Genomic DNA, 25,319 nt, shown 5'->3' with positions numbered 1-25,319 from the left:
TGTAATAAAAAAAACGGGAATGAATTGGGAAATTATTTTAATGTCAAAAAAAACGTACATCTTTACTCTATTTTTCCACATAATCACCGTGCAGATTGAGGCATTTGTCGTACCGATGCACCAGCTTTCCAATACCCTCTGCATAAAATGATGCCTCCTGCCTATTCAGCCACGTTTTAACAGTGCTCTGCAGTTCATCATTGGTGTTGAAGCGTCGTCCTCCAAGCCACTTTTTCAACGTGGGGAAAAGGTGATAGTCACTCGGTGCCAAATCCGGATCAAACACTTCCCATCGAAATCTTGCAAGGAGTTGTTGTGTTACGGCGGCACTATGCGGTCGGGCGTTGTCATGAAGCAAGACAACACCAGATGTCAGCATTCCTCTCCGCGTGTTGCGTATCGACTGTCTTAGCCGTCGTAGTGTCGCGCAGTATGCAGCAGCATTGATTGTTGTCCCTGGCTCCATGAAATCAACCAGTAGCACACCTTGGTGATCCCAGAACACTGTAGCCATCTGTTTCTTGGTGCTGAATGTCCGTTTGAACTTTTTCGGCTTGTTTGGAGAATAGGTGTGCATCCACTGTTGTGATTGAAGTTTTGTTTCTTCATTATCGAAATGAATCCATGTTTCATCACCTGTCACAATTTGAGTCAAAAAGTGTTCACCATCGTCTGCGTAACGCAGCAAAAACGACAAGGCTGATGCCATTCGCCGCTCCTTGTTGATGTCAGTCAACATCTTGGGTACCCATCGGGCACAGATTTTCCTGTATCCGAGATTGTCTGTAACAATGGCGTATAGGGCTGACCTTGAAATGAGCGGAAATTGTTCAGCCAGTTCTGAAATCGTGAATCGACGTCTCTCACGAACAACTGCATCAACTCTCTGAACTGTTTCATCTGTTGCTACCGACTTCCTACCTTGGCCACCTTCATCATGAACATCAATACGGCCTTCGCGGAATTTCCGACACCACTCTCGCACAACGCCATCGCTCATAAAGTTTTCACCGTACACAACACTCATTCGGCGATGGATTTCTGCTGCAGTGTGCCCTTCTGCCTGTAAGAAACGGATGACTCCACGCAGCTCGCATTTCGCCGTACAGTTTATCGTTGCAGCCATGTTGACATTCCCATAACCAAGCTTCAACTGAGGTGTGAGTTGGCCGCTCCACATGATTGGTGGAAGGGGGTAAACACTACGAGACGTGTCGATTCGTGTACGAGCGATTAGGGTATCGATTAATGGGCATGCCATGGAGAAATGAAACTGTAATCACACTGCAGGGCACTGTTAAAACGTGGCTGAATAGGCAGGAGGCATCATTTTATGCAGAGGGTATTGGAAAGCTGGTGCATCGGTACGACAAATGCGTCAATCTGCACGGTGATTATGTGGAAAAATAGAGTAAAGATGTACGTTTCTTTTGACATTAAAATAATTTCCCAATTCATTCCCGTTTTTTTATTACAGCCGATCGGAGGTTGAAAAAAAAATAACCCTCGTATATAAATACTCCACTCTGCCTCAAGTACCGTCAGTGCAAGCCGGCATAAAATCGCGAATTTTAGAATCATTTTTAGCTGTCAAGAGCCGTTAAGTGATCTGACGTAGAACTACAACCAGTCTTAAAGATTTTTATAAACATATTATTTAAGTTTATATTAAAGTAAACGATAGCAAACTTCGCCCAATAGTCACCAATAAAAACACATGAATGACGAGCGAGGGGCGAACGACTCATCCATGACCGGCGAGGAGCGGCACGCGGATGCCCGGGCGCGTGCCGGCCCGCGCCCCGATAGCGACGCGGCCGTGCCGTATCGCAGAGGAAACCACGCAACTACGCCCAGCTGAGCTCACGGTGAGAGACCCCGCCCCCTGCTCGCTTCCTCCGCCCCTGGCGGCACCGGAGCGTCGGCGAGCGCAGACGGGACGAGGAAGCGCTCCGATGAAGACGCTGATCCTCATCGCGACGCTCGTCGCCGCGGCGGCGGTCGCCCCGGACGCCACGACGCCGACGTCCGCCGGAGAACAGGCGGACCCCGAGATCACGAGCGCCGAAGAGGCGATCAAGGAGAGGATCGAAGCCCTGCTCCGGGAACTCGAGGAACTGCACAAATACCCGCGCGCCACCGCAGGGAACGCGAGCTTAGGCGAGGAATCGCCCATTCAGGACTCCAGCATCACACATCCGGATCTGAACGGCACGCGGCTAGACGCGAACACGATGAACACATCGGAAACCATGAACGAAAATTACTATTTTCCAAACGGGACAGCTGAAAGCTATGCCGCAGCAACAGAGATGTTCGTGGAGCGAAAACCAACAGATTTACAGACGGAGAACATGGCATCTCCATCGAAACACGAAGGCCAGGTGAGCCCCAAAGACGCGGACGAAACCGTCATGGACGCAGCGACGGGTGACACGAGCCAAAATTCCGTCGGTTACAAAAACGCGACCGAGGAAACACCGCTGGTCGCGAACGCCGACGCAGATGCGAGACCGCGCGTGACGGAGAGAACGTCCGCCGGCGACAGCACGCAATTTGAGGGGCATCTCATGCACACGACGACAAAGAGTACAAAACACGCAAAACTACAAACCGAGGCTCCTGATTTCGTAAAAGAAAACGCCGCCGTTAAGAACACGAGTGAGCCGCGGAAAGATGTTATTACGAACGATGGGACAAGTCCGCAAATAAATTTTTCCGAGACGATGCCGATTGTAACTCGGCTGGGCGTTGTCGACGCGGCGGGAGACTCGCCAGCAACCTCGACCAACAAGAAAGCTTTCCATAAAAAACGAAATCACCTTAACGAGACCAAACGGGTGGAAAGTAAGAACGATTTGAAATCAGATCCTGCAGTACACACGCCTGGCGTTGAAGAACCCGCGACCCGGAGAACACAAAACTCGGGCGAGCTCGTGGAAGATCGGCCCACTGAGACGCCCCGGGGAAGCCAAGAGGCGAGAGACGTCGACACCGCGCCACTTCTCGACGCGTGGCCAGAGCTTGTCGGCAACGCGACCGAGGCGCCCGTGTCCGACGGCACCATGCGGGCCGTCCAAGAACTGTTTCCCTTCCGGAGCGCGCTGGACTCCATGGCCGTCGTCGTGGAGAAGTCCGAGGGCGCGCTCCAGCGAGCCAGGGCAATCCTGCGGGGCGTCGCCGACGAGGAGACCATCTTCGACGGACAACTGCTGCTCGTGACTTACGACGACGAAGGTAAGCGCCGTCGCTTCACTTCATCGCACAGCAGGTGGTTTGGTATGAATATTACATGTAACTTAAGTTTCCTCCAATCCACACGAGAATAGGCCGGGATACACTTACACCGAATTCGTAAAGAAAAATCTCAAAACGATTGTGGACATTCAAAACTGGATCAAACGAATGTGATTTGAGGTTAAATTCCCGTTATTTTAATTTACCTGATTTTTCTTACCGAACAGATATAGCTAGTACAATAAATTAAAAAAAAAAATACACATTTCTTACAGTCCAGCAAAATCAACATACATAATTATCTGATTTTTTACTCTTACTTTCTCAGTCTTTTATGATTATTTATAGTCCAGAACATGTGATATTTCCATAGAAATAACCAAAACCAATATTCACGTTAATTCCACACACTTCCGTAGTCACAACGTAACACACAGATTCTTCAACATTGTGACAACTGTTTACACAGTAACAAAATTATAGGACACTATGCACGCAGTGATGTTTATATGTTTATTACATCGCACTCCGAGGCGCTATTACAGACTAAAAACAGCCTCACGTGCCAAATTATGTATGTATATATGTTTATGTGAAGACATATATATATGTATATACATACACACAAACTCTGCTTAAAAACACTTGGCACACTAGCATTTTTCAACAAACACTAAACCCGAAAAAAATATATATATTCCATCAAACATTTAATGGGCTAGCGAAATGATGAGCATTTGATTTTTTATTCATATTTTCTGACCTAACAGGTATTTCCCTGACTATTCCCCGAGTTATCCATAAATAAAAAAAAATTCTTAATTCCAGGTTTTCCCTGATGCTGGTCTTCCCGAAAATCACTTTATAATCAAGCATCAGAACATCATTCTCGGTAGTAAAAAACTATAAGAGGCACGTTTTCACCATAGTACACTATGCATGTCTTTCATAATGTTCTGAAACTGACGAATTACTGCGCAAAAAAAAACTATGGCGACCTACAACACACATTAAGAAAAAAACTTTCATATTTCATAAAGAAAGGCTACGCGTGAGACAACTATAAACAAGATACTTTTCGGGCACCACATTTCGCAACTGTAGATTAGTCACACGAGCCTGCGACACGAACACCCAGTGAAGACACTCCCCTCAAGTTCGGGCATGCTTCAAATGTAACATCCAAATCCAAGCAGATAAAAAAAAAAGCCTGCTTGTGCAATAAGACTGACACGTCAATTGATTTAAAATTTTAAAAAACCAGAGAAGTTGTTTAATAAAAACCAGATATGCTCGGTAAGGCTGCTTGATTAATGAAAGAAATTAATGTTTATCAATCACCACTCCACCTTGATGGGTAGGTCATTAAAAGGCTGCTTTCGTGCAGGGTTAAATCACACGACGTATCATTAAAATAAGGAATATCAGTAACATCCATAGCATATGCACACTGGAAACGAAGATACATTTATTTTAAACAATGAACAACTGGTGTTAAATTGTTAATAAATGAACAGCTATCAGTAGCATTTTTTATTTACGTATTTGACCTTGTTTATGAATATCCACTCTTCTGGACGATACCTTGTCGCACACATCCAACCTTAAGTCCAATAAATTGTTCTCACACTTTGGTTAATACGACCGGAGTAATGGAAGCCAATAGCCTCTTCTATTCTGTGTCTCAACTCTGGCGAAACACTAGGTAACGGCGGGTCGTAGACACGATCTTTTATAAAGCCCCAAAAGGAAGGGGGGGGGGAATTTCGCATGGGCGTTACGTCAGGTGAACGCGGAGGCCAGCGAAAATGAGATATGTCGTCCTCTACTATCACGACCAATCCAAAGGGACAGGGACTTGGACGTTCGACCACTCTCGCTCCATCCGTTGCCAAATAAAGTTTACAAGTTCACCCTCTGCTAGTTGGGGAAAGGGCCATTCTTTCAACAAAGGTGGCGCTGCAAGCGAGAAAACAACAAAGTTGTACTCTCGCGTGCGCTTATCTAAAACTGTTAAAGGGGTGCCTTCCATTTCAGGTCATGATTTTATATTTACATTAATCACTGTCAACTTTTAGACTTTTTCAATTGTTTAACTTCCACGAAATGAAAAATATATATACAGCGCATACTTTTCGCATAATTAGCTACCAAAATTACATTTTTAACGTTTTTGGGTAGTACAAATAAGGAGAATTTTATTTATTGCAGCACTGAAACTTTTTAGGTTTAACTGCAATGCCACTGGCTACTTCATGATATGGTTTGAATTTCTTTCAGAAAACATTAATTAATTTTACCTGGCATTTCAAAATTCTCAAATTTTTTCTACGCTTTTGACAGCCAAGAAACATGAAATGAGTTTTGGTGATAGAAATGCAAACCATATCATGAAATAGCCAGTGGCATTGTAGTTAAACCTAAAAAGTTTCAGTTCTGCAATAAATAAAATTCTCGTTATTTGTACAACCCAAAAACGTTAAAAAAAAAAAGTAACTTTGGCAGCTAATTATACAAAAAGTATGCGCTGTGTATATTTTTCATTTCGTGAAAGTTAAACAATTGAAAAAGTCTAAAAGTTGATCAGTGATTACTGTAAATATAAAATCATGACCTGAAATGGGAGGCAACCCCTTGACCACCAGTCTACGACAGCTGGTGACATTGAGCCCTTGTCGCAGTGACGGCGACCCGGTGTGGGCGAGCGGAGCTGCGCGCGCTAGCGGGGAAGCTGCACGCCTCGGACGGCAGCCGCTGGGCGGCGCTGGAGGCGGTGCTGGAGGCGGCGCGGCGGGCCCGCCCCGGGGGCGGCGTCCTGCTGCTGGCGGCCCGGCGGCCCTCGGACCGGCGCCTCGCGCTCCCTGCCGCCGGCGCCCTGCGCGCCAAGCGCCTCAAGGTAGCCGCGTCCTTCTGCGGGCGTCCCGAGTCACGTTCTTCACGTTCTTAACGTTCGAACACTTTCTTCGGATGCGTAGTTAGCCGTCTATTTAGCGATTTATTCATTCACACCAAAAAAAAAAACTACTTGCTGTACTTAACTACAACGGCGCATCGCTGCGTGGTGCTCATTTTAAAAGTTGAAATTAAAAAAAAAGTCACGCTGCTCTTCTGAAATGATCAATTATTTAATTTTTGAAGTTATACTTCTTTACGCGTGTTATCAAAGAATGATAGTTGTGAAATTGCAACTAAATTTTCACAGGATGAAAAAAAAATCCTTTCGGCATAGCCTACAGGCGTAGGTAGATTTCGAAGTATGTACCTATTTATTCTAGAAATAATTTGGAAACTTCTATAAACTTCTGGAACATTTTAAGAACTTAATGTACATAACATATATATGTTCTCCAATATTACAAAATGATACGATTAAATATTTGCCCTATTTCCATGCAGCGAAAATATTACGAATATGTTTAATTCAATGCATCCACTGCGGTGTATACTATTGAATGTTAACATTCAATAGTATACAACGCAGCATTAAATAGCCTAGAACGAATGTCATATTATATGTCAACTAAGGTTTAATTTTTTTGACCTTCAGACACTATTTTTCATCCCTTGCACTAATAACGTGGTTGTATAAAAAATTGTTGCATTGAGGTTTAAGGTAATACTAAGATGGTTTTAAAAAAATTCAAACTAAATTGATACTAAGAATCTTTTGAATTCTTTAGATTTTTACACATGTTTTTTAAGTTAATAATTCGTTTAATCACAAACTGTTTCAGCCAAAGTTTTAGATGAAGTTTAGGATTCATACAATAAATTATAACGGTAATGATAGTATATTTATTTTTAAAAGTTTTTTTTTTCAAACCTTGTTATTTTCACCCCTTGCAGAAACGGTCGGATAAACCAAAATTCTTTTAAGAATATTTGTAGTGAATATTTAGACAGTTAAACAAAAATGAGAATGGATTCGATAGTTACCGGGTAGGGAAGTTTTATTTATTTTCTCATTCCAAACCCAGGTTTTTTCAACCTCTTGCAATAATGGTCTATATTATCAAAAATAGTTTAAAAAATAAAGTTTTAGATTAAAATTATAAGTTTTATAAATAATTCGAACAAATTTGATAGATTTTAATACTGAGTATTTATTTAACTTGTTTAATTTGATTGACTTTATACTTTAAAACCATATTTATTATATCACTCCTGTCCTTTTATTATTTTATTTCTATTAATTATTTGCATGCCAAATTAAAGTGAGTTTTTTGTGTATTTCGCTAAGTAAATACCTATAACTTCTAACGCGCCTACATAAGTACAAGGGCCTATTTTTTTTTAAAAATCGCAAATATTTTTCTTTGCGCGTTCAGAGCGTCAGGTAGTAAAAAATTTAAGAATTTACTGTATGCATCACGTAGCTATCGCTTTTACGAGTTACTGTTACGTTATTTAATGGGAAATGTAGGCACTTGCCTGCCACAGAAAAGGCGAAGTAGTAGTAGTAGTAGTAGTAGTACACATCACACATTAAAATCACCCTGAATTCCCAACAAACTACTGAGGTCTTTGTACTCATTTCACATCATTTCATTACAACTATATGAAATGCTGATCATTTTATAGGTAGTCATTAAGCATAATTTTTCGATTAAAAGTACTTTAATAAGTTGTGTGTTATCTTTATCTTCCAAAATTAAGATTATGTTCTAGTGCAATCCAATTTACGAACGACAATGACTGCTAAGTTCCCCACAGTAGGAATAAATTATCCGGGTTCAAGACGGAGAGATAAAGAGACGCCACCTCGGTTTCAGCCATTAAATCACAGTACACAATCTAGTAGAATGCCTGGAAATAAAAGTGACTACCTACTCTTGCGGCTTACCTAGTGAAAACAGTGAAGAGTATAATTGAACTTATTTTCGAGAATGACTACAGCTGAAATAATACTGTCAATAGAAAATCTCTGTAAATGTGATCTCTCCCTTAACGAAGGCAAATGTTCAATATTAAGTTAAAACGTTGTTATTACATAAAAACTATGAAAACAAAGTGGCGTCTTTAGATTCCTATTCCTCTCCTAACCCCGACGGTAAGCGAGCTCTCGACGCACTGATGGAAAGACGAACGATTACACCGCTGGACCACCGCGGCTCAGGGACTTAACTAAGCTAGAGAAGGGGGGGGGGGGCCTTAACTGGCACAGTAATTTTAGCTATAGAGATTTATTTGAATATCGTACTGTTAGAACACAAAAAAAAATATGTTGGAAAACAGATGAACTGGTTTTTTTTTTGTATCGAAAGATACGTACATTTATATCTTCGAGTATTTAAAAACTGGTCATTTTTCGCGTTTTATCCAACTTGCGATGTGGAAAAATTTGAATGACTTTAAATAAATTTATTTACCACCTAAGGTGAATAAAAAAAAATATCGGAATAGTGGAATTAATAAGTGGTGGCGATATGACGTGTCGTCGGGAAGGGTTTTTCTATGTTTGGTTTAAAAAAAAGGACGGTGTTGGGGGGGGGGGGGGCGCCAAGACGAGTTGTTGCCCCGGGTGTAAGATAGCCTGGTTACGTCACGGCGCCCGGGGTGGTGGTGGTGGTTGCAGCTGCACGTGGTGTGGTGCGGGCAGAGGTCCCTGGGCGACGAGGCACCGCTGAGAGACCTCTCCTGGGCCAGCGGCGGCTCGTTCCTGGCCGAGGACGACCTAGCCGCGCCGACCGCCGGCCGCCCGCCCCAGCTGGTGAGCACCTTCAGGGGCGTAGCCAGGATTTCTTTCCGGGGGGTGTTTACTTACACCCTGCCCCCGTACTAGGGAGGGGCCCTCCCCCGGAAATTTTTTTTCTATTTTAATGTGCAATTTGGTGCTATTTAAGCACTTTCGTAATTAAAATATTGGATTTAAATAACATAAATTTGTGTCCCGACTTTATATTTTTAACGAGACACTGTTGAAAACTCACTGCTGAATATTAAGGGTTATCGGCTCAAGGGTTCTTTCTTAGTTTCACCTAAGTGCATTTGCAACAGCTAGACAAGTGTAAATTTTGTCATAAGTAGGCTACATATATATATATATATATATATATATATATATATATATATATATATATATTAATATAAAAAGTCCCAGTTCCGACCCTGTTAAAAACTTTGTCCTGTTTCTAAAATACTACGCCACGGTACTAATAGATAATAAAAAAGGAAAACACGTTATTTTAACGACTTTATTTAAAAACAGTGAACATTTAGCATCGGAAATGCAGGAGCAAAGTCCTTACACACCTGACTACAGGGAACTATATTTTTTTTATTTCCCTGAGAGCCGAGCATGGGAGCCCTTGCCGAGAGCATGTTAAACCATTGAATATATGTAATTTACATTATATATATATACATGAACATGCTATACATTCAATGGTTAAACTGAAATCAATCGCGCCCAATAACAGAATGCCTGCAAATATTTAGTGAACAGATTTCACGACTTTCGTCACCACCTTTAAATAAACTTTCTTACAACTTTTTATGTAAAATTTTCTTCTTTTTTTTTGTTGCAAAATTAAACATAATACAAAATAGGAACATGCCTATTTTTATGTTAAAAAGCCACAATATTTTCAGGATATTATTACCACGCGATTTAAATGGACAAGTCTCGCAACTATTTACAGTTAATGTGAGATAGTAAACTGAAGTGACACGTCAAAAAAAAGACAGCAAGCGGCTGCTGGAAAACAAAGTTTCCTGATTTCCAGCGTCGTTACTGTTTATTTACGGGGCTTCTACGTGATGTTAGTGTCCTGTAGACACCCTGCTGATCAGCTCCTGGTTTCAGTTTCACCTCAATTGTAACTTAAATTCTATGTATTATCAGTAGAGAAAAAGGGCGGCATTCCGTCGCTTGGCTCTCTTCGAGGCGCCCGCGGTTATATTCCCCGACCACGAGCCCCGTAACGCTCTGGCCCCCTCCTAGCACATGATGCATGCTACCCCTCCTGCATGGCTAATGCCCTGCATGATGAGGGCATATAGGCTTCGGCCTGAGACGCACTTAGTCTCCCTCCCTAACCCGGACCCCTCCCAAGAAGTACACTTAGTTCTTAGTTAGGTTAGGAAAAAAAATTGGTTGTCTGTAAAGTCGGTTTACGGACGATAGTTTAACGTGACGTCATAACAAAACATTGATAAAATGATTGCATACTTTATGAATAAAATTGAATCATTTTTATTTTAATAATAAAAGAATAAATACTTAAAATTATACTAGTAGGTAATCAGATTTTTAAAATGCAAGAATAAATAACCTTTATTGCGGAAATTGTTGTTGTAATAAGCAATTAAAACCACATTCTGCGGCACACCTGCCTTGGTACTGCGTGAATAAACAACTTGTCTGAGCAGAGCTTGTTTCTAACTTGAATTAGTATACATTTCTTCCCAAAAAAAACTTTAAAGATTATTGTTCATGAAACCTGGCTACATCCTGTCCATTAAACAATCTTCGCAAAATAGACTGACCAGCAACGTAAACAATCTCTTCGGTGCACAAGCCATCACGAATATGTAACATGTCCAAATCTTCGAGTTAGCCAAGTCCTCGGATCCAAACCCAAAAGCACAGGTAGCGTAGAAAGTTCGGAACCATTATTTTCATTTTTTTTCTTTTTCTTTTTGAGGTCGTCTATCTGGTTGGAGGGTAGATATTCATGTGGGGGAAACATACTGTTTGAAGCAAAACCTTTGCTCTCTAACATCTTCGGGCTTCATTCCTTCGGGCTTCATTCGCGTGTTGGAGTGAACAATCCTGATGCAGGCTTGACGCAATTTTGTTTTATTTTGTTTTTTACTTTGTTTGAAGGTAATGGTGCCGGTGGCCCGAAAAAGATCTATACCGATGCGCTATGCTTCACACTTCTTCCTGGACAAAATGCACGGGGAACATCTCCGCCCAACGTAGAGGCTTGTGTTCGGGACAGGCACGTGTGTGTCACGTCGCAGGTGACGCTGGTCATGCACAAGGGCCTCTACGGGAGCAGCAAGCTGGCGATCCCCGTGGACAGCAGCCTGCAGTCCGTCGACGTCACCATACGCGGGCCCGTCAGCTCGGCCGTCATGCACGACCCCGCAGGTGCGCTGATGCTTCTCGTGGAGTTCCTCCTCGTCTTCCCGGTTCCTAGTTCCATGCCGGGTATACTGATGCTTTCCACGACCGATCGAGAAATTAGTCCAAAAAAGTAAAATACACTATTATCTTTTTACCACTCATGTTCGGCGATAGTTCTAATTCCCCCTCTTCCCTCCCCCCCCCCCCCCCCCCCCAAACACACACACACACACACTTTCAACGCGGATGTTATGATGTTCAGTTTCCACAACATGCATCATTCCGTTTCAAACAGAATTCGTAGGTATTTTCTTTTAAATAAAAACAGTGGCGTTTGATTTTTTTTTTTTTTAAAAAAAACTTCTCTATACGCTGCTTAATCTGCAACGGTTTATAGCCAGTCACTGAATAAACATAGTGAACTGCCGACGTATTCGTCTGTCTGTCCACCCTCCATTGATCACGCTTGTTACACAGCAATATTTTTAATAAGTGTCAGGTACATAATCATCAATTATAATTAAAATTTAATATTTTTTTACATGCTATTTCAATATGTTGATTTCATGTGAAAGGAATGAGCATGAAAACTAAAATTCTTCTTTACTGATCGTACATAAAGAATCCGCATGACAAGGCAGAGAGAGAGAAAGAGAGATAAAAAGAGAGCTTTCTTCTTCCATTGTGAAACTAGTACACTAGAAAACAAAGCCACAAAACGTTAAATGTGTATAACTGAAAAAAAAAGACTAAGATTGAAAACCTGATTGAAAACCTCAAAAAATAATTTATCAAATACGTTTAAAATTGACGGAAGTGATGGGAACCTTACGAAATGGGATTTTTCTCCATTAGCGGCTGGGTTAGAAACAAACCCTCCGCTTGTTTTATGCAGCGGGTTGCCAACCACATTATTTTTGTTCCTCAGCAACACTGCTGCGTCGAGTCCGAGTAGCTCCCAACACGAGGCTTTCAAACAGCAGTGAAAAAGAGAAATCAGCAGGCCTCAAGTATGCGGGAAGCCTACGATTCACAGACTCACGATCATTTCCGAATATTTCGCCATTCGCTCGCGCAACTTCGCGGTCGGAATAAAAACAAACATGATTTTGTAGATTTCACACAGTTTCAAGATCCTAGAGTAAATGTCACTGACTTAACCTAGCCAACATTTCATTTTAGTTACGATCACCCAAACGAGCGGAAAACTACACTACCAGAAAAATATATGTATAAAAATAATAATTTTAGCGAGAATTTAACGTTACACATCAAATCAAAAGTAACGTAACTTTTACAAAAGAAAAATCTTAGGTTGAACTATTGCGGGTTATTTCGGCGTCTAGCTAGGGGTCAGTGAATAGTAATACCCGCGTGTAGGCGGGGCAATTGGCGAAACGACGCCCACTTCATGCAATACCGACTCATGTTGCAACCACGTCCACACTTATAACAATCCAAACAAGTCGAAACAATAAAGGCGCGGGGGGAAAATAAACTCACGATAGTACTTCGTCCGACACACTTGTACGTGCTCAAGGTTAATATCGCACATTCGTTTGCACAATTCGTTCATTACCATCTGTACTCGCGGAAATGAAAGAACTTTATCACACAATGCAGTTATTAAAACAGAAACGGCAATCATTACATATATACTTAAAACTGATTTGCAGTTCTACAAGTATACCATAATGGATGCGAGTTTGAATTCACTGAGTTCTAACATGCCAGCTGGGACTAGACAACGTGGGATTCTCAAAACCAATTCAACTGTCTGGCGTAGAAATTTAAAACCTATAAGCTGTGACGTTAATCACCGACAGCAGAATTCAAAATCAAAGTAAGCTATTTGATTGTGAAATTTAACTTGTAACATTTAACAAGTACGTACGATTGCGTGCGATTACAACGTGGATAAACATAATTACACCACTATCGTTTAGTTTTTATTTTCTTTATAAAATCAGAAAATGACTACTAGGCCCTATACAGGCGGAGGATCAGGGTCGGACATGCTAAGTGTTATGCGGTAGTTCCTAAGATTTTTTTTCTCCGAGCTATTATGAAAACGTCGTTACCATTTCTACGATTCAGTCTAAACTAAATTGAATTAAATAATTTTCTGGCCCCTAAGACCGTTGATAATTTTTTTTTTCCACAAGCTGCCAAGCGAGAGAGAAACTTTAACAACAAGAAGTTGAGATGCTCGAAAGTAGTTATAGAGACACAGACGTTACTTTACTATAAATATTTACTTGAATATCGTAGTGTTAGAACACAAAAAAAAATCTGGAGGGCAGATAGCTTAATGATTTGTATTGAAAAATACATACATGTATATCGCCATATATTTAAAAACTGGTAATTTTTTTTGCATAGTATCTAACTTGCTATGTATTAAAAATAAAATTACTGCAAATAAATACATTAATCTACGTTCTAAGTTGAATAAAAAAATGGAATAGAGGAACTTATATGTGGTGGTGATGTGAGGTATTGTCGACAAAGGTTTTGGTTTGGTTTGTTTGAAGGAAGAAAAAAAAAAGAGGGCGCCCAGAAGAGTTCTTGCCCCGGGAGAAAACAGTCTAGTTACGTCCCTGGTTATACACTGCGACAGCGGTGCAGCGAACAATACACGACTAGTCTGGACGTCGCGCCGTTGGCGTATTGATCTCATTCCGGCGCGGCTGCGGCGCCGTGGCACGCCGCGTACAGTGTGTACAGTCACGTTCACGTGGGCCCCTTGCCACGAGGTTAGGTCGCGTTCTTTTCATCCGTCACGGCTGGCACGAAATAATGCGTCGCATAAAGCATCAACAAAACTCCCAAGATATTTTAACAGCGCGCGCTGGTAGGCGCCACAAGCTACGCACAGCACTCACTGGTGCAAATGAACGCCAACGAAATGCAACGGAAACAGAGAGAGAGAGAAAAAACGAACAAGTCCCACCGGCTCACATACAACATCCTTCGCAAATAGGCACGGAACTTTAACCCTCATCACCTTCGTACAAAGCGCGTGGGCCGACAACACACCTCGGCCCCGCGCATTGGACAGCGAGGTTTACAACCACACTGTAAAATAAACTGTGTTGGTGTACTGTTACTTAAACACAAGAGTAAAAATACACCAACACGTGTAGATGTAACATTAGCCTACATTAACATCGGCGGAGACTGCTACCACACAAATTACCTATGGTTTGGTAAATATGCCATAGCTGTTGGGAGTATTTTTACTCCGTGTTACATAAATTTACTAACACATGCATTTTTTTTTAAATTTACCATAATCGTCAGTTAATTTTACTGCATCAATAACTAAATTTACACCAAGACTTAACCTATTAAGTAATCTTGATGATTATATTTTACACACAAGCCAACGTCTCCAACCTGGTTTTCAAATGTGTTGGCGGTGAAGTGATCAAGTACTTACCGTCCATCTCAGAAGTCACTTTAGATTTTAAATAGCGGAAACTACTTCCCAACGGTAATATTTAAATTAAAATATACATATATCACTGTTTCGCTTGTTAATTCAGTGACTGCAATATGATTACCAATGACTTTCCACTGAATCTGCAGTAGATTATTGAACCGGTTGCACGGATGGGTTCACCGACCGTAGCTCAGCGTGTGTGCGCGTGCACGTTGTGTCAGGACGGGCCACCGACCTGCAGACGCTCGGCGCCGCGACGCTGTCCGACGGCGACTCGCTGCTGGCGGCGCGGCTCGATACGCGCGGCGCGGCGCCCGGCGTGTGGACGCTCGCCGTCCTGGGCGCAGGCGTGGCGCGCTACGACGTCACGGCGCGCGCCGCCAGCCCGCTGGGCTTCACCGCCGAGCCCGGAGAAGGTGAGCGTCGCCGCCAACTATCCTTCCACGGACTAGCGTCTTTCCCTTCCACGGACTGCTGATGAGATAGAAGCACGTCTCTCCCTCCCATAGACTAGTGATGAGGTAGAGCACGTCTTTCCCTCCCGTAGACTAGTGATGAGAGAGAAACGCGTATTCCCTCCCATAGACTAGCGATGAGATAGAAGCACGTATTTCCCTCCCATAGACTAGTGATGAGATAGAAGCACGTATTTCCCTCCCATAGACTAGTGATGAGATAGAAGCACGTATTTCCCGCTCATAGACTAGTGATGAGGTAGAAGCACGTCTTTACCGCCCATTGATTAGTGATGAGATAGATGCACGTCTTTCCCTCCCATAGACTAGTGATGAGATAGAAGCACGTTTTTCCCACCCGTAGACTAACGATGAGATAGAAGCACGTATTTCCCTCCCATAGACTAGTGATGAAATAGAAGCACGTTTTTTCCCTCCCATAGACTAGCGATGAGATAGCACGTCTTTCCCGCCCATAGACTAGTGATGAGATAGAAGCACGCATTTCCCTACAACAGACTAATGATTAGATAGAGGCACGCGACATTCCGTATCATAGACTAACGATGAAAGAGAAGCTCGCGCCTTTCTCTACCACAGACTAATGATGAGAGAGACGCCCTCGTCTTTCCCTACCAAAGACTATTGAATAGATAGACGCACGGGATATTCCCAACCATAGGCTTGTGATGAGATAAACGCAAGCTACATTAATTGAATGCAGATTAGTTATTAGATGCAATTCACAATAAAAACTTTGTACCGCCAACCATTTTACAGTGTCTTATAAGAGACAAAAAAATATGTGCATTGGTCGGCGCAGTTGTAGGTTATAAGTCATTTAGAATGTGTTTCTATATGTTCCATACCCATCTCACTTCAGGTAAAGCTGGTTTCACTGATAAAAAACATAAGCTATGGGTTGGTACATTGGTAGTGTTAATGAATAAGTATTTTAAGTATGATTTTTCCGTGACAGCTAACCAGTAGCCTGTAACACTATTTTTCAACTAATTAAGTATGTTAAGTTATGATAGGTTATGCAAAATTTTTAATAATAAATAATCAGGGAACAATTTTTAGTGCTATTTGTTTGTATATGTACCGTTATCGCAAGACTGTTTACTAGATGATTACGATGATTTATTTTTAAAGTATGAGTGCACGAGAAGCATTTTAAAAATCTATACAGTAATTAAAAAAAAATATTATACGATCACGCTTATAAATCTGTAAGAAATCGCTTTTTAAGTTAAAACAAGAAATGATTCGCACACATCCATTGATACGAATTTATTAGAAATTTGTAACGTCAACTTTATAAAGAAATTAATAATATCGCATCCCTTCAAATTCAAATACGTATGATATTTGGCAACAGCGCAATCAGAAACAAACAACAATCGGCGTGTGTTAGAAAGAGAAAGCAATCGCCTATTTACTTCCACAATGCAATCTAAGAGTGGGACGCTCTATAGTCGTGGCTAAGCAGATTCAAAATCATGGCTGTCAAATCAAGTGCACAAAACTCATGATCCAGGCGACGGGATTATTGTCAGGTCTTGGGATCCTTAAGGGAGAGAGTAGAACTAGGAACCGAAAGATTGATTTCAACAATTTTCTTTTTTTTTTTTTCTTTAAAAATTTTTCTTCGTTAAAGCATTGTATAAAATTTAAAGAAATCACTTACGTTAAAAGTGACTAGATGCTGCTGCTTCTACTGCTGCTGCTTCGAATCATTAGACACCATGTTTGGTCCTTGACAATTTTAAAGTGTTTGATCTCTGCCTTAACCAAGGCAAATTTTCAATATCAAAATATAAAAACAGTCACGACTTAACAAATTTTAAAACAATTATGGTGCATTTCTGTTCCCACCTCGCCAACCTAAAAGCACGGTATATTGCGACTGAAAACTTCATTGTTTTAGCAATCCTAATCAAGAGCAACTTAAAAAAAAAATTCTCAGCATTGAGAGCCCAGACACGGATCGCTTGAGGGCGAAAGGTCAGAACATAATCTCTCCCTACCAAGGCGGCGTCGGCGACCGGAAACATAAAGTGGGGCTTAAATCAACGATAGTAGACGACTCGGTCCACGAACTTTGTACACAGAGGCGCATGACGTCACCACAACCGCTTTATCCTCCAATGTAAAAAAAAACTACAAAAAAACACATGATTGTGTGGCTGCCATGCATGGTAGAAGTGAAACTTCATAGACAGAGGTAATATAATGTATAAGGAGACCCCCGTATCACCCTCTGAACGACCCGCTCCTGATCGTTGCATTTTTCGTTACTGGCTTTACGCTCTGATAACGTCATCGCTCAATCCGTAGGGTATCCCTGCTGTGAAGAAGTTTCACTTCAATGAGTAACTAACCGCGTCAAAAGGATCACTGCATCCACGTAATTGTCCAAATATATACCTAATAGACCCTGGCCAATGAAAAAAAATAATAATACTTACTAAAAAATTACTTAACAGTGCACTAACTTTGGTCGATTTCAACCTCGAGCTAATGCATAAAACCGACAGTAAGCTATATTCGAACCGCGTGGTATAGCCACGTGTTTTGACGGTTCACAAAGCAGACCAAATTGGCGGAACAGTCGTCAATCATCTAACGTACCGAAACAAATTATGATGATACATCATATATCATGGACCCACTATTAACACACAATTTGTAAAAATAATAATGCGGGCTTCGAAAAGCAATGAAAGGTCGTTTGCTAATATTTCCATAGGCTTAATATTTCCATACGTTTCTTTAAGAATGTCCTCGTTCTGGAAGAACGTCACGGAAATACCTGACCTCGCTAGGGACGTAAACAACAAGATCACGAGTAGCGCGCGTCACGTGTCCCCACCCCTCCCCACACCAACAGCAAGGCATTTACCAATGCTCACGATACACACACTCGAGGTAACCGCACATTTGAAACTAAGAAAAGCTGTTCATTCGTTAGCGCAGCGCGCACAAATCGAAGCGCCAGGCCATGATTAAGGCCATTGTTACACGGCACTTGGACTACTTCGATGAAATGTGTTTGACTCAGCAACTGAACGTGTTCCTATACGGGTAATTTTAATAAAATGAACAAGTTTTACGAGTACTTCAGAACGACATAGCTTCAGAGATGGCCGAACGCGAGCCGTGCAGCAGCAGAAAAATTAACAGGTAATCAAAATATATGATTGATTTGTTTCGTGTTAAGTGAATGACAATACAGAATATTTAAGTGGTATTATGGATTTAAGCATGAAATTTAATATCCAGTCATAAACACCGAAACGTAAACTTTGCGATTGATTCGAGCCATAAACAATAGATTCCCGTGTAATATGACGAACACTTACTTCTCAATCGGGTAGATGTTTCCAAATATGGTTATCTAAACATGTTTTCACTTCAACACGATTACCATACCGTGTAACCGCGCTCCAAATTCTGTTGCAGGGATGAATTTTTGTTTTCAGTGGTTGGTTTCAATGGGGTTCGGATTTGCGAGAACGCTAACCGCAAAATGGGTCGGGGGAGATTACCTTCAGTGGACATGGTGAAACGAGTGTAAGAAGTAGTAGAGAGATGGAGAACTTGACACTCACGTGATCCACGGTTCGCGGGAAGCCGCGAGAGATCTCGGGAGAGTCCCGACCACCGACTGCGGGGCCGGAGGTGCGCGAGTGGCGGGCAATTAGCGCATCACGCCACAGCACGACGGCGCGGCGACTGCGCGCGTGGGACAGAGGTCGGCCGACTGACTCACTGACACACAGGCCAGGCTTCACCCGCGGAGGGAGACGGAGACGGAGACGGAGACGGAGACGGAGACGGAGAGAGAGAGAGAGAGAGAGAGAGAGAGAACTAAAATACTGGCGCGAGTTACGTCAGTTCTTCTTGGAGGCCTCGCGGCACTTCCGCCAACCCTCTCTCCCTTGCTCAAGACACAGGAAGATGCCAGGAGAACCTCCCACCATCAATCTCAATTCCCGCGCGTTAGATGTTAAACTTACTTGCTGTTAAAAAAAAACCTACTTTAATTTCGCATGCAAATGATTAATAGAAATAAAATAGTATTACCAGCGTGATATTATAAATACGGTTGGTAAAGTATAAATTCAGTCAAATTAAAAAATTAAAATAAACTCAGTATTCAAAATTAATATAAACCCATGACTGAAAGTACCTAATTAATTAAACAAAATAAATAAGAATTATTATAATTGAAAATAAATAACTATGCTGAATGTTTAAACCAATTTAGTAATTTTAATTATTTATTAAATAATAATGTAATCATTAATAATGCAACAAAGCAATAAAGCAAGCAAAATAACCTCACATTAATTCACTTGAAAATGCACTTGAAAAAGTTTATAAACACAATTTATATCACTTCTATTCACAATAAATAAATGTTTTCAGTGATATGGACCAGTAATCAATAGCAATCGCTAAAGTATAAAATTTAAAAGCACACATACATTTGTATGTAGCATTTTTTTTTATGTATGGTTTTTTTTTATCTTGATGACAATTTCGTTGCATGGTGTGCGCGCGCATCGTAAAAAATTCACTCATTTCTTTCTTCAAACGTGCCTAAAGAGGTGTAACTTCAAAAAAGATACAACCTACAAAATTGTGGATTTATCACCAATTCGTGTCTTGAAGACAGTAGCGGTATCAGTAACGCAAATGAACATAACAATGAACAGAACTACTCATTCGCCTTCAGAGCTATGCGATAACAGACACCACTCGGAAGTCTGGAGAGGTTTTTAAATTGCGTGGTTTGGTCTGAGCCTGGGCCCAAGGTATGTGTGCCTGGGTAGGTGAGCCCTAAAAGACATGCCACTGTAGCACCAATGGTAGCACTCACCTACCATTAATATAATTCATGTCCATATCTTTAAGCATTCAAATCTAGACTTTCTCGGACAAAGGTTAAAAAAAAATCATTAATTGCTTCGCTATTGTTGATAGGAACAAAATACAAAATAGCATCTCACTCAGGATACGATGTTCGTGATCTGGATGAAGGTGTTTCGCAACTGGGCGCTGGGCCGCAGGTGAGGTGGGCGTGCTGCTGCGCGGCGGGGTCGCGGCGGTGAGCGCGGTGAGCGCCCTGGACCGCAGCGGCGGGGAGGTGGCGCGGCTCGACTACACGCGCGCCGCGCCCTCGCGCCTCGCGGTCGCCGACCACCAGCTGCCCGCCGCCGCCGCCTACCTGCGCCTCAGCGGCTCCGACCGCGACGGTAACTACAACCACTGGCACTGCTGTAGTGTCTTCAGGGTGGACGTCCCGTTACATCTACGTTCCACGAGGTTTTCGAGTGCCTGAACTTTCACTTTTAGCACAATTGGCTAGCAAATTTTTTTTTTTTTTCATTTTTAACGTTTCTGTGCAGTTTGGATAAGGAAAATGAAATTAAATATAAAACTGGAGCTTTTTTTTTTTAAATTTTAAAGTCAATTTTACAATTGGCTGTTAATTGATAAAGTTTAATTTCTTTCAGATAATATTATTTAATTGTACCTGGCATTTTTAAAAATCACCAGAATTTTTATGATTTTAAAAGACTAAACAAGATTAAATAATTTTTCTGAAATAATTTTTAACCATACAGCACTGCCTTTAAACCCAAACATTTTCAGGTATTTATTCCATTTGAATCTCCTTATCCATACTGCATATAAATGTTCAAAATTAACCTTTCGTCAGCTAATTATGCAAAAAAAAATCAATAAAAATATATATTTAATTTTGTGGAATTAAGGCACTCAGAAAGTCTAAAAGTTTAACCGTGTTCAAAGTAAATATAAAATATTGACCTGTAACGGGCCATAAACCCGTAATTAGGCTTCCCAAAACAGTTAGGTTCATTTTCTAGGTCCTCAAGCAAACAGTCTTTGCTTGTAATGGCGCTTTAGGTCGGCTCGAATAATACCGAACCTTGGTTTCTAATCGAGACTATATTACGTCTCGATAACGTCGCTATAAATTAATTAAATGTAGACGTCAAGGTTCAGTCTCACCATTGAATATATATAATGTTATATATATTCAATGGTCTCACTCTCCAAGCAGGTAGGCTTTTCCTGTGAATACATCAAGATAGCGCTCTTGCATATCATGTTTCTTTCGTCTCAAATTTCCTTTATAGATAATCATTAAAGGTTAACTAATAGTGATGATCACTTGCATCGGGAGTAAAGATGTACGGGAAAATGTTCCATTTTTCCATGGCCAACGTACATTTTAAATACTTAATTAATTATAGATAGGATGATTTACGTTACACATTAATTTATTTTATGCAGATTGGCAGATACTGCTTTATACAAGCAATTGGTGTGCGTTTCTGTGAAATTATAACCAGTTATAAAATTGTATAAATAAAAAAATTACATATCTACTCTGGAGTACCCCGAGAAAACTCCCTGAGTAGCGGCAACGTTCATCAAGGTTTCCCAAAAACGAAAAATACCCCGTTTCATCCCAATTAAGAGTTTCTCACTCCGTGGTAATACCACACTGGGAATATCGTAATCCCGGTAACTTAAGTAGTCGTGGTGCGGACAACTAGCTTGCTTGGTAGTGTTTAACGTCGCAAGGTTATGCACAGAAACTTAAGGGTGACAGGACCTCCGAGATTACAGTGAGCTCCAAATACATGAGTAGTGTGATACTGCCGATACGGACTCAGCATTTATTATGGACCCACAAATTAGTGTAGGCTTTAGGCTTGTCTTTCGGTTGCCTCCGGATATATTCGGGCGTGACCGCTGCTAAAGGCATGTGATGGGAGCGAGAAGTTGGCCGGGGCAGGGCGTACTGCATAGTGAAACATATGCTAATAAAGTGCCTAGTTTATAAGTTTTTTTTCTTTATTTAGTATTAAGGTGTAGCTGGACGCCAGGTGGATGGTGAGTGTAGCCTTGCACCACCAGGGGCACGTTCGCCCCTAGTTACAAAAATTCAGACCTGGATTTAAGTACGAAATCAGACCTAGCGCCCAAGTGCTTCAAACCCTGTCTAGTACTCTCTTCTGCCCCGAACATCCTCTTTGTCCTATATACTATTCATGCATGCCTACTGCACCCCGCATGTTCGTGCCAAGTATTTGTAGCTGTGTGTTTGCATGTTTTACCTGGGCCCTACTTAACTAGTTTTATTTTAAGTTTAAGTTAGGGGAGTTTGTCACGGCATCAATAGCTGCCATGGATGGCCAACCCCCGAACAAAGCACACGATGCATGCGACCCTTACCTCCATGGCTAAATCCCAGCATGACTAGGCGTATAGGCTTCGGCCTGAGAAGCATCTAGGTCCCTCCCTAACCTGGACCCCTCCATGTTGTCTACCTGTATCATAATTCCATCGTATATGTGACACGGCGTTATCTTAAGTCACCACGCTCAGACTTGAGCAATCAGTATACACCATCCTCATGTAGACTTTGGTGAGGAGATTCCTTCACATTCATCAAAATGGCGGAATAATGCCTTTCGGCGCACAAAATTCATGTCCACAGTTCTGTGATGGGCCACGTTTATAAGACGAATCATGGGTAAATCAACTCCAACATGAACACACACTAGCTGGCCCCAGGCAGTCCTCGGCAATCTTGCATAGCCGCATGTTGGAAAGAATACACTGCTTTCTCTGCCAAAAAGGGCTATCATCTAATCCAAAACAATATTTTCCAAAGTTGACTCTGGTCCTTACGGGCATGAAGGAATTGCCATAGTCCTTACTCATTGTAAGTTCAACTTGAATGTCCCAACTGTGCCTCACACCTGAATTTGTTCTTGAGTACTTTAAATTATCTCAATAAAACATTTACCTTTTTTTTTTTGTTTCACCACACAGAAACTTCTAGTACTTACTTTTTCTTTTTCACTTCGAATTGTCTAATATTTTTTCAACGCACAAAATTAACCTTACAAATACTAATGCAAACATATTTTTAAAGTATTTTTTTATATAAATTTAAAATTGCAAGAAATTAATGTACGTAATATGATTTTATTGCAATAACATGATTATTAAAAGCAATATAAGTGTAAATTTAATTTTAAATTATCATGTGCAGTATACCACCTAGTTTAATCTGTACACATAGCATAAAGAGTTTATTGTTCCAATTTTGGTCATTGGCATAGGCAAAACCTTCCAGCGGGTCTCCTACTTGCCCCAGCAAACCACTACAGGCACGGTGAGCCCCATAGAGCTGGATGTGGCCCTGAACTCCACTTTATATGCGCTCCCAGGCCAAACCGCCCAGATCATTTACACGGTCACCAACAACCAGGAATTGACAAACTACATAGACTTCAGTAGTTCGAGTCAGCACTTCAGTACCAGTGTCCAGCCAGAAAGGTGGGTTAACTATATCTTATCTACACAAATTTAGAACAGCAATAAGATTATATTTAAAATTATTTTTTAGGGCTGTAGAATTTTCACCCCCCATAGCCACTGAAACAACTGACAGTATGTATCTCATCACAATAGAACCTTGTATCAAAACATGATACTTAAAAATAAATAAGTACCATAGTACTAACTCTGCCATAATGCTTTAACTCTCATATAAAATTCACTGGCAGTAATTCAGGATTAAATATTAATAATCACCTAAATTCTAGTATATACGTTGCATTTTTCAAAGTATAAATACACTGAAGATAAATATTGAAAATCAAACCCCACAATTAATTCACAAGCATCATGTAGCATTTATACATAGGATTCACTCTCATCACTCATACTTTTGGATGTAGTGATAATTATTGCATCCATTACACCATCAACATCAGACTAGAATTCTGTAAGTATGCCACTAGAAGGCCAAAGGCCAAACAAATTTTTATATGGTATGACATGTTAATAACTATAGTTCATACTCTTAAGTAAACTAAATATAAGTACTGACAAAACATCAAATATCAAGGCACACCTATCTTTCAGTTTCCAGCTAGCAGCTCATCAAACTGTGTACATACTAGTCACAGTGACAGTACCACAGAATATCCCACAAAACACTGAAGATGTCATAACACTGGCTGCCATATATGGCCCAAACAGTGGAATAAGCAAGACTGTGTATTTCACTGTTGGACAAAAGGTGAGATTATTAAAAATAACTTTCTGAAGAAACCAAGCAAATTAAATTAAAAATATTATTTGTGCTTAGCTATAACTAGAGAAAATAGTTTATAGATGTATTTTTAGCTTAATTACATTTTTTAAATTCACTGTTTTTGATACACTTTTATAAAATATTTTAAGTTTAAAAAGAGTAAAACATGCAAGCAACAAGATAACATGTTTCTTAATAATTATATACTCAGTCCAAATAGTATAACTTTAAACTGCAATAATATAAACATATACATTTCTGAAGTGTATGTATATATGTGTGTGTACGTGTATATAAATACACACACACACAGTAGCAGCTCACTAATCCGGCACTCCAATAGACCGATACGTCCAATAATCCGGAACCCTCCGCCCGCGCCTCCCTCGCCCCTCCCTTAACCAAGCACCGCATATGCGCTCTGTCGTCATGAACAGTCTAACCTCAAAACTTATCACGTGCACGTGCGTACATATTTACCTGCTGTTTTCAAGTGAGAATAGTCTAGTTAAAAATGTCAAGTAAATGGAAACACAAGACTTTAGCTTTGAAAGATAAAATTAACATTTTAAAGAAGTTAGATCTTGCAGAAAACATGTGCAAATTGGCAAAAGAATATGGAGTTGGGCGTGCTACAATACATGATCTTAAGAGAAAAAAACAAAAGATAATGGACCACGTGAAGATGATGGAATCTGGACCAGGAAAGCTTAAAACATTAAGAGTTGGTGATTGTCCAATGATGGAAAACACTCTTTACATGTGGTTCATGCAACAGCATTCTAAACCCACTCCTGTATCTGGAGAAATTCTGAAAGAAAAAAATTGAATTTTATAAAAAAAATTACCAAAAAATATGATCTTCGAACCAGAGATGGGTGTCTGGATAAATTTAAAAAGTGATTTAATATCTGTGTGTTAACCATATTGGAGGAAAAATTGTCAAGCAACGAA

The 25,319-nt window shown here is 40.8% G+C and overlaps 2 protein-coding genes across 4 annotated transcripts in view; one reads left to right on the top strand and one right to left on the bottom strand.

The window, feature by feature from the left end:
* The window catches only part of LOC134530602 (SEC23-interacting protein), a 90,921-nt gene that overhangs the window by 47,330 nt on the left and 18,272 nt on the right, over window positions 1–25,319 (bottom strand). The window contains exon 1 of one of the 2 annotated variants that reach the window (XM_063365585.1): window positions 18,826–19,002. The exons of the other annotated variant lie outside the window; for it this stretch is intronic. The gene's annotated coding sequence lies outside the window, so the exon portion shown is untranslated. Of the gene's footprint in view, window positions 1–18,825; window positions 19,003–25,319 lie in introns of those variants that run through there. 2 annotated transcript variants of the gene reach the window in all.
* The window catches only part of LOC134530603 (uncharacterized), a 29,083-nt gene continuing 5,524 nt past the window's right edge, over window positions 1,761–25,319 (top strand). For both annotated transcript variants that reach the window (XM_063365587.1, XM_063365588.1), the window contains exons 1-8: window positions 1,761–3,237; window positions 5,919–6,133; window positions 8,813–8,947; window positions 11,206–11,335; window positions 14,978–15,172; window positions 20,290–20,475; window positions 23,386–23,602; window positions 24,194–24,350. In XM_063365587.1, coding sequence (XP_063221657.1) covers window positions 1,776–3,237; window positions 5,919–6,133; window positions 8,813–8,947; window positions 11,206–11,335; window positions 14,978–15,172; window positions 20,290–20,475; window positions 23,386–23,602; window positions 24,194–24,350 — 2,697 coding nt within the window. In that variant the 5' untranslated portion in view covers window positions 1,761–1,775. The remainder of the gene's footprint in view (window positions 3,238–5,918; window positions 6,134–8,812; window positions 8,948–11,205; window positions 11,336–14,977; window positions 15,173–20,289; window positions 20,476–23,385; window positions 23,603–24,193; window positions 24,351–25,319) is intronic.

Source organism: Bacillus rossius, chromosome 3 (genome assembly GCF_032445375.1).
Source record: "Bacillus rossius redtenbacheri isolate Brsri chromosome 3, Brsri_v3, whole genome shotgun sequence".
Lineage (NCBI taxonomy): Eukaryota > Metazoa > Arthropoda > Insecta > Phasmatodea > Bacillidae > Bacillus > Bacillus rossius.
The sequence above is the reverse complement of the archived record's forward strand: the minus strand, read 5'-3'. Positions and strand labels throughout refer to the sequence as shown.